At 40.8% G+C, this 10937-nt stretch overlaps 1 protein-coding gene across 1 annotated transcript; it reads right to left on the bottom strand.

The window, feature by feature from the left end:
- Window positions 1–9523: 9523 nt before the first annotated feature.
- LOC101970534 (olfactory receptor 7E24) lies at window positions 9524–10714 on the bottom strand. The gene is made up of 2 exons (XM_013366058.4): window positions 10704–10714; window positions 9524–10499 (listed from the first exon to the last, which is right to left on the bottom strand). Exons 1-2 carry the CDS (start codon window positions 10712–10714, stop codon window positions 9524–9526), a joined length of 987 nt encoding a protein of 328 aa, XP_013221512.3.
- Between the last annotated feature and the right edge of the window lie 223 nt (window positions 10715–10937).

Raw genomic sequence — 10937 nt, 5'->3', positions numbered from 1 at the left:
GAAGCAGAAATGAAAGAGAGATGGTCATTGCATTCAAATATACATCATATATTTAAATAAGGATATATAAAAATGCAAAATTATAAAAATATGAAAACAGTAACTTGAGTTCAATAATATTTCAGTTGAGTAGTTGCAAGTTTAGCATTTCCATATTAATTATAACCATCTGACTTTGGTCTGTAATTTATACCTGACTCCAAGATGTCCTAATAATGATTTGGTAGGAAGAAGGGTAAAAAATGAACATCAGCTAATATCATTTAAGCATTTTTTAAATAGGAAAAAAAGTCCATTTGTACTATTGATTTCTTTAATTGTGTTTTAAACATAGTGGTTTTTAAAAGTCCACTTTCATTATGGAAATTTTAAGTTACAAATACTTGGAATCATTAATTACCATTCCATTGCCAATTGCATATCTCAGGGGCATTAAATATTGACAGAGTTGTGAAACAGTCACTATCAACTATCTCCAATATTTTTTATCTCACCAAACTAAAAATTTGTTTCCAACATGAAAACTTCCAAACATCCTTTCCCAACATGAGTTCCAACCATTCTACTATAAAACTTGGTGAGAAATTAGACACAGGGGCATATTGACAAAACCGTGTATTTAGCTTTTCTGCATTTTCCAAAACATATTGCAACTAGACACCACAAGGGGTGAGATGAGACCATCCTGCTTGCAGCCTCATCAGGACCCTTTTAATGTCCCTGTTCCTCAGGCTGTAGATGAAAGGATTCAGCATGGGGGTGACCACAGTGTACATCACAGAGGCCACCGCACCATTTCTGGGAGAATGTGACACAGCTGATCCAAGGTACACTCCTGAGCCTGTTCCAAAAAATAAGCAAACAATTGCCAGGTGAGAGCCACAGGTAGAGAAGGCTTTATACTTCCCACCTGAGGATGGGATCCTCAGAATGGAGGAAATAATTTTGTAATAAGAGAAAAGGATCCCTGAGATGGGGAAAAGGCTATATATGGCAGCAAGTAAATATTTCACAATGTTATCAGAGAAGGTGTTCAAGCAGGAAAGATTCAGAAGTTGAGAAGGGTCACAGAAGAAACTAGAAATTTTGACATCCTTGAAGCTGGTAATTTTTAAGATCATCAAACTGTGCAGCTGGGAGTCCAAAAGACTCAGCAAGAAAGACACCAAAACCAAGAAGCCACAGAGGCGAGGGCTCATAATAACTGAATACTGCAGAGGGTGACAAATGGCCACAAACCGGTCATAGGCCATCACAGTCAGAAGCATGTCATCCATACAGACAAAAATGGCAAAAAGAGACATCTGTGTCAGGCAGCCCACGTAGGAGATGACTCTGCTGTGAGTCTGGATGTTCATGAGCATCTTTGGGACCGTGGTGGAGATGAAGCCGATGTCAGCCAAGGACAGGTTGGAGAGGAAGAAGTACATGGGGGTGTGGAGGTGGGAGTCAGAGCTGACAGCCAGGATAATGAGCAGGTTCCCAAGCACTGTGACCAGGTACATGGACAGGAACAGTCCAAAGAGGACGGGCTGCAGGTCTGGATCCTCGGACAGGCTCAGGAGTTGGAATTCAGAGACACCTGTTAGATTTTGTGTGTCTTTTTTGCTTGGACACCTTTTGAAACAGCAATGAGGGTGAGAAAAGGAAAATAACAAAATAAGCACCCATCACTCTGTATACTTGTGATTCAGGCAGGCACAAGGAAGGTGCTCACACTTAGGTCTATGCACCTTCAATAATAATGCTCAGTAGTGAAACACCCAGCCTCTGCACACTCTTTCATTTCCCTTTATCCCTGATCAAACTCTCTTTCCATACTCACCTTAGAGATATTGAACTGAGCAGTGTTTGAAATCCAGGAGCCAAGGAGAGAAATTCATGATCACAATGAAATATGTCTTATTGTTTAAGGAAAAAATAGTTAATGAGGAATGGCCTTCCTTTAAGGGAAATTAAGAAGCAGTTTGATACCTTATTTTATTTTTAGGCCTTTGGACAAAGCTCTTTGACATGATTTTTACAATTGTGCAAGGACTGATTTTCCTGAATACTAGAGCAAGGGTGAGGGATCCTGACCAGAGAGCAGCATGTGCCCTTTTATTGCAAGGGGTCTCATCATTCTTTCCACTTCTCATTTGCCTCCTGTGTGGATTTGTATTTTTTCTTTAAAAATGATAGAATATAAAATAAACATCCTTGTCATTGTAAACTTAAAATTTGAATAAGTATGAAAGATTCAGTGCACAATATCAATAGTAGCACTGACCACAAATGTGGCAATAGTGTGCCCTGTTCGAGTCATAAAAGTCATAAGCTGTAAGAAGTTGTTAGTTAGGTTTTTCATTTCTGTGACCAAAAGACCTGACAAGAACAATTTAGAGGAGGAAAAGTTTATTTGGGGCTCACGGTCATAGTCCATCGATGGCCTAGTCCATTCCCTAGTTCTGCCTCAGGTGAGGCGGAACATCATGGCAGAAGTGTGTGCAGCTGGAATGGGTCACCCAGAAAGTGGAGAGAGTGTTTTGTCAGCAAGAACAAGATAGAAACTCCAAAGGCCTGCCCCCCGGGACTCACCTCCTCCAGCCACACTCTATCTGCCTTCAGTCACCACCCAGTTAATTCCTATCAGGGAATTAATATACTGATTAGGTGAAGCCTCGTATAACTTTTCTTGCATTGTCTTACACATGAGCTCTTGGAGGACACATGGTGTAACATCAACTCCTCTGAAGAGTTAAATTTTATGCAGGCTTATTTGAATCAACCCATATAATATCAATAAAATATCTGCTATGTAAAATGACTCTTCACTCTTTTTCTTTTCTTTGACTCTCTATTCCATCTGGCCTCCTAAAACTGCTTCATGGATTTGTGATCTCAAAACATCAAGTTTATAATTTTAAGATTTAACCCAAAGAAAGCCCCAGAGCTCAGCCTTTCATGCAACCACTTCATTTCCTCTTCATGGACTGTCTGTTCATTCCTGATTAAGTGGCTTGAAATTCCTTTATGTCAGCCACATGAGGAAAACAGGTTCATTTATTGTAAGTTCTCAATGTAATTAAATTGTAAAACAATGAAAAAATAATAATAAACAGTCAAGGAAATAGTAAATACTCTTGGGAATTGCCAAATTGTAAATAATTACCTACCTTGTATAGTTGTTTGAAAATTTATTTTTAAATCTTTCCAACTGCATACCTAGTGCTTATGTCTCATTTGTTAATATACACACTTTTGGATATTTTAGATAATCCATATTTCACAATGTCAGACCAACACCAATTTAATCAGCATATCTGCATGTGAAGTCTTCAGATATTCCTACACCAGAATTGAAATCCACTGAATGTCAACCTCCTGGTTTTTAGAACATGCTCTTTGAATGTTGGAAATTATAATAGTCATAATACTCACGACATCTGTTAAAGCCCAGTAATTCAATAATACTTGTCTCAGGACTAGCATTGGATAGAGACTGAATCATTATCTACAAAACATGAGGCTTAGTATCTCTGCCTGATTTCATTCTCTTGCAAATCTGTCTCCAAACACATCTTCTGTCATGAAGTAAGAAGTTATAATTTTCTGTTGGTGTTTCCATGTCAATATTATCTTCCATAAAGTTTCCTTTACAAAATTGCCTTAAAAGTACCCAAAGCTCATTTAAGCTGTCTGCAACACCATACTTATTGCCCCAGCAATGTACTAGGTTACATTAATTCCATCTGTGAAGTACATTCCTCTTCTTCAAAGTCTTTATCTGATGCAAAGTGTTACCTGAAGAAAGGACACCATTTAATGGGAAAGTTTATCAATATGTCAAACATTTCAAAATGCTTTTGCCTCTCACCAGGTCACACAAGTAAGAGTGCCTGTGTAATATGTTGGCCAGGAATAGTTAAATGGTTTCCAATGTACAAATATACTATTAATGACCAACATTTATGTCACTATGAGGACAGTCAATGTCACCTAAACCTTCTCAATCTTAATATGTATCATAAATATGAGGCTAAACACTAACTAGCAATACTTTGTCCTTCAAGACTCCTGAGGAAATTTCAACTTCTGTAGGGAATCTATTTCCTCTGGATGCAGCAGCAGAGCTGGTACCTGAACTAGAGTCTGGAAGGCAGCATTTCAGACCCACATCCCACCTGCCAGTGTGTGCACAGTGTGCGAATCTCTCCTCCTCTCCCTGTTCACTGCTTAAGGGAAACACAGATTATAACACCATCTCCACAACATGTGCAGCATCAAAAAGAAATTGGAAACCCAATAAATATTGAATCACTCAAAAAAAATGTGATTTAATATAAGATTCCATTCTTATGGAAGAAAGCCATTGTCAAGGGCACTGGAGGCTGGAAGGAGGTGAAACTCTGTGGCTCAGTGGAAAGCTGCAGCATTAAGTGCCCCTTCAGCTCTGCCTTATTGCCTTTCTTCAAACCCATGAAAATCTCCACCATGGTGTCTCAAAATTTGTCTACTGGGATAGTATTAAATAAAAACAATATGTGGATGCTAGTTCACTAAGGCAAGGGGTCACTAGGGAAGAAAGTGTTCCCTTAGAGTAGGCAGAGGGAAGGGATGTGGGGATAGGAAAGACAGTGGAATGAAGCAGACATTATTACTGAGGGTATATCGTGACTGCATGACCAATGTGATTCTGCAACATGTACACTCAGAAAACTCAGAAATTATAACCATCTATGTATGATATATCAAAGTCCAGAAATGCATTTTACTGTCATGTGTAACTAATTAAAACGAATTTAAAAATCTTTTTAAAATAATAAAAAAAAGGGTCTCTATGTCCAAAGCATGGACATAGAAAGACACTAGTTTAATTTGTCTCTACTCCCACAGACAATTTTAATAGGGTCAGAAATAAATGTCCCATTCAGAAATAGGAAAACTGTCACTACAGGTCACAGGATGTATAAGTTGAGTGGCATGCAGATCAACCTAGTCATTACTAACAGTAATAACAATATCCAGGTTTTATTCTTCCCAGATTTTATTTATATATGCCATATTTTCACATGAGAGCAATAAGTATCTACTTAATTCTGACTCACTGCAGTTGCATCAACTAGAAATCATCTCAAGAGGACAAGGATAAATTGGGAGACACTAGTAACACTAGTGACCTCTTTGTACACTGACACCGACACATTAAATATTTTTAATCCATTCCCAGCAGACAGTTTTCAGCATAGGTCTACAGATCTTAACCACGGGTTTATTGCAAAAATGTTTCCAGCTGCATGAGCAAGGATGAAAACAAGACCTGAACTTAGGTCTGCTTTGAGATTCAGTGGGCTGTTTTCCAGCATGGAGGGGCATGTGGTGAGCTCATGGAGGTTCTGGAGGGGCCCAAGAGTGGATCTGTGCTGAATGATCATCAGCCTCCCTACTGTGACCTCTCCAGTGACCTGTGGCTGTTCTTCCATGGTGCATGCAACAGGTGCCCCCATTGCTCTGCCCTGTGATCCCCAAGAGTCCCACAAGGAAGGATACAGAGGACAAAGCTCTTTCTGCAGTGACAGGGAAGAGGAAGGGCTGTTTGGCTTGCTAATGGAACAGCCTTCCAGGATCCTCATGTGGTGCCCTGTGTGCATGGTCAGACAGCCCAACGCAAACAAGGCTGCGCTCTTCCATACTAACAAAGCAGTATAAGTTACATAAGTAAAACACATTTCTTCATTTTCTATACAATAATAATAATAATGAGGACACATATAACTAAAGTGAGATGGTGCACATGAAATGAAACAATTGACACAGAGCACATTGCTCAGCCCTGAGCCTGGGAAGCCCTGCACCTCAGTTCATGGTGCTCTGGCTTCTGTCCTCCTCCTCCTCATCTTCATCACCACCACCCTAGCCCTTCATAGAGCTTAGGAAACACTTTTGAGGACCCATTTTGTGCAGTTGTGGTTGATATTTCTGTGTTAGAACCAGTGTGGGTGGAGAGCACATTTTGGATAAGATTTCTCATCTCCCCACCAGAAACAAAAGCTTGAACCCTACAGTGTCCAAGGTTGAAGCTGCACGCTGGTGTCCTCCCACCTGGCGACTCTGTGGTGTTTGTCCCTGTGCTGAGGTAACACTGCTTCCCCAGTCCTTCCCACATCCAAGGCCCCCTCTGCACTTACTGGGTCATGCTGCTTCCCTGCAGGGTCATGACCAAGAAGTGCTGATCCTGAGACCCTACCAAGTGTGGAGCCCAGGGAAGGAGCAACTGTGTCCACAGGAACAGATCGTGTGCTCAGGAGCTTCCTGATGCAGACACCCCAGGAGGAGAGACGGCTACACAGGTCACTGGATGATGCCATCAACTGAAGGACTACAAGCACAGGCTGAGTGAGGACTATTATATGACCTTGGAAGATCAGTACAAAGATTATAATTAGACTAATTGGTCCAGGATCTCAATCTCCAAGGACTTCCCATCATTAATGGGGAAGACAAAGAAAATCCACTTCCACATGAATTTTAAAACTCAAAACTAATGATGAGCTCAGCTGTGTGTTCAATTTACTACTTTCATTTCTATAATTTTAAAGGTACATCTGTTTTCAAGGCCCATTCTTTTTTAATTTTAATTTTTTATTTGTTTTACACGTGATAGTACAAGGTCCATTCTTATTAGGGTAGAATGCAAATAGCCAAAATTGCCATGAGAACCAAACTAAGTATACCCTTCAGTGGCATTTACTTTGTCGTTACGGGGGTTTTTGTATGCTTGTTTTTAAAGTTTTGGGGGGATTGTTGATATACCTTTATTTTATTTAATTAAATTCAGTGCTAAGAATTGAACCTAGTGCCTCACTCATACTAGGCAAGTGTCCTACTGCTGAGCCAAAGCCCCAGGACCTGTTTCTTTTCTTTTCTTAACTTTAACATTCAGTAATCAGGAAAATAGTGAATCTACTGAAGAATATAATTGTCAATGGGCACTGCAGCATTGGAATTAGGTGAAACTCTAAAGGGAGTCTAAGACCAAGCTCTAAGGTCTCCTGTAATTCCCCTTTGTACCTATTTTGTTTGTCATAGGCCTGTGAACATCTCTGCCATTGTTCGTGAGCAAATGAATGATGTATATGCTGTGAAGGGGAAGTATGGGGCTCATGTGTCCATGACACAGATACAGACAAGAGGTACTCAATCTTGTCACTGCCTCTGAGGGACATTCCTGAGTGGGATGAAGGTACAGAGAGAGCCCCAGTGTGTTGAAACCCCACTGAGTATGGCCAGGACCTGTGCACAGAGCAGGGTCTACCCAATTGTTAAAACTTTTTTTTGTATTTTTTAACTCCTTGTGCCAAATATGGTATGGACTCTTTGATACCAGAAGTGAAAGAGTTGGTCATTCTATCACAAATATACATCATATAACTACAGAGGGGTATTTTAGAAATGTGAAGCCAGTAAATTTATGTCACAAGATATTTTAATAGTATGAGGATTAGCATTTCCATACTATTAATAACTATCTAGGTCATACTTGCCCATATTTTATACCTTCTCCGATATTAATCACATAGGGAGCTCAAGTTTGCTCATTAATCTGGATTCAATGACATTGTATCAACAAGAAATTACCTTGGATGACATTGCTGAGTAACAGAGACACTAACAACCTGCCCCAAGTTTACAAAGAACCAGCTGAGACAACCGAAAATAAAATCAAATCATGAATCTCAGTGTGAGGTGCTAATCTTTTCACTGTTTTCCCTCCATCACAATATTTTAAGCTGAATCCAGAGGTCTTAGCTGCAGGCACCTACCAAATACAGTCTTAATCCCTTCCAAGTCCCTGAGTAGTCATGAAATCATGATGTGCTTTGCTTCCTCCCAAGAAGAGGGCTGATTCCCAGAATTCAGGAGGATGTGGCAGCTGCAAGGGTGTCCTGCAGAGGGGGACACAGGGAACTCTGGGCTGGTTGATTTGTGCTGATTTAACCTTAGATTGTCGTCTCCTTTAAGCCACTTTTCCAGAATTAGTGCAAGTGTTAGTCCTGGGATCTATTGGAAATCCTAAGTGAAGGGCACAGAAAAACAGAGTCCCATTCTGAAGGGACAGAAAAATGAAACAGGATTGCTTGTGAAAGGGATAATCTGCCAGCACTGTCCTGCCAAGATGCCACGTGTCACAAATCCACAGTGCATTTCACACATAGTTTCAGTTATTTGACTTAAACTGCTAGCCCAAGTTACAAAAATATCTGATCCTCTCTACTCTGTCAAATACAATAAACTTGCACTTATATCTTCGTGATGATTTTGCAGAAGAATTTGACAATCTACAGATAGCACACAGTTCAGTGCCTGGCACTCAGGGATGTCTCATGGAAGGATGATATGTTTGTGTGCTGTCCTCATCCAGGTCCACCTCCTCCTCATCAGCTTCATAAAGGTGATAAGGTCACTGTGAAGGAGCACATTCCCTCCATGTGGATGACAGTGTGTGGTAAGAAGGACCAGTGTGGGAGGAAAGGAAAACTGTAGTGAGATGGCCGCCATGCTCACCACCATGGATAACACACACATGCCTCGACTCTCAGTCCCCATGACTGACACTGTGCAGAGCTCTCCCCTCCGGGCAGCCACACTGCATGTTGGTCCTTCCTCCATCCTCACCTCCCTCAGCAGTTACCTATTTACAGGGCTCAGGTGGTCATGACTAAGGAGAGTGGATTCCACATGGCTGGTACCCAGGAGCCTCCCACCTCATCTTTAGGGCTGACATCTGTGCACACTCAGGTAGGGGCTTCCTAAGACACAACCAGGGTGAGAAGAAACACAGTGTGGGGCACACTGACTGGAGCCAACAAGCTGAAAGGCTAGAGGCACAGGCTGCTCATTGACTATGGTGTGACCTTGGAGGCTCAAAGCATAGAACTCCTAGCTGGCCAATAGGTGAGCACATCACAAACTAAGGACTTCCTAACACCTATGGTGGAAGATTAAGGGTAGAAAATGAACATCAACTGATGTTTTTCAGTAATTCTTTTCAAAAAAAGTCCATTTTCACTCTTGAATTCTTTAATTATTTTTTTTCACAAAAGAGAGAGAATTTTAATATTTATTTTTTAGCTTTCTGTGGACACAACATCTTTGTTTGTATGTGGTGCTGAGGATCGAACCCAGGCTGCATGCATTCTAGGCGAGCGTACTACCACTTAAGCCACATCCCCAGCCCCATCTTTAATTAGTTTTTTAAACATAGGAGCTTCTGAAGAACATTTTCATTGTTTTTTAACATTATAAATACTTGCCATTATTGTCATCATCAATAGCTTAGTTTAATGGCATTAAATATAGACTTTGTTGTGATACAATAACCATCATCCAGATCCAACATTCTTCAAATAACCACTATTAATTCTTATTCCCAATAGAAACACTTCCCAAATTTGCCACCCAACATAGTCTGCACCATTCTACTATGGAACTCGATGGGAAATTCACACATAAGAGGCATATTGACAGGACTAGGTATTTACCTTCACTGCATTTTCCCACATATATTGCAATCAGACCCCACAGGGACAAAGATCAGCCTCCTCAAGGCCCTTTTAATGTCCCTGTTCCTCAGGCTGTAGATGAAGGGGTTCAGCATGGGGGTGACCACAGTGTACATCACAGAAGCCACTGCAGCCTTTCTGGGAGAATGTGATGCAGCTGAACCAAGGTACACTGCAGAACCTGTTCCTAAAAATAAACAAACACCTGCCAGGTGAGAGCCACAGGTGGAGAAGGCTTTGTACTTCCCACCTAAAGAGGGGATTCTCAGAAGAGAGCACATAATTTTATAGTAAGAGAAAAGGATTCCTGAGATGGGAAGAAAGCCATATACAGCAGCAAGTAAATACTTGCCAATGTTATTAGAGAAGGTGTCAGTGCAGGAAAGATTCAGAAGTACAGAAGGGTCACAGAAGAAACTGGCAATTTCCACATTCTTGAAGTTGGCAATTTGTAAGATCAGCAAATTGTGCAGCTGAGAGTCCAAGAGACTCAGCAAAAATGACACCAAAATTGAGAAGCCACAGAGGCGAGGGTTCATAATGACTGTATAATGCAGGGGGTGACAGATGGCCACAAACCTGTCATAGGCCATCACAGTCAGAAGCATATAATCCATACAAATAAAAATGGCCAAAAGAGACATCTGCGTCAAGCATCCTACATAGGAGATAAGTTCATTGTGACTTTGAATGTTTACAATCATGTTTGGGACCGTGGTGGAGATGAAGCCGATATCAGCCAAGGACAGGTTGGAGAGGAAGAAGTACATGGGGGTGTGGAGGTGGGGGTCAGAGCTGATGGCCAGGATGATGAGCAGGTTCCCAAGCACTGTGACCAGGTACATGGACAGGAACAGTCCAAAGAGGAAGGGCTGCAGGTCTGGGTCCTCTGAGAGGCTCAGGAGTTGGAATTCAGAGACACGGGTTACGTTTTGTGCTAGTATACTCCTTGAACACCTTTTGAAAAAATAAAGTAGGTGTTAAAAAAATATGTATACAGGCACCCCTTATTCTGTAAGCATTTGAAATTAAGTATGTACAAGGAAGCTGCTCACACTTTAGGTTCATACTCCTTCAACAACAGTTGTCAGTAGTCAGACACCCAGTCTTTACATACTCTTTAATTCTTTCTCCATTATTCACCCCTCTTTACATACTCACATTTGCAGCATTTCCATAAGCAAAGTTAGAAATCCAGAAGCAGAGGAGAGAAGAAGTTCATGATCACAATGAAGTATAGCATACTGTTTAAGAAAAAAACAGGTAATAAGTAATGACTTTTCTGTAAGATAAACTAGGAAGAAATTGATATACCTCATTCGGTTTTAAGGCCTTGGAACAAATTCCTTTGACAAGAATTTTTTGACTATGTAATGACTGCTTTTGCTGACAATT

This window comes from Ictidomys tridecemlineatus, chromosome 2 (assembly GCF_052094955.1).
Source record: "Ictidomys tridecemlineatus isolate mIctTri1 chromosome 2, mIctTri1.hap1, whole genome shotgun sequence".
NCBI classification, from domain to species: Eukaryota; Metazoa; Chordata; class Mammalia; order Rodentia; family Sciuridae; genus Ictidomys; species Ictidomys tridecemlineatus.
This window is presented reverse-complemented; position numbering and strand designations above follow the sequence as displayed.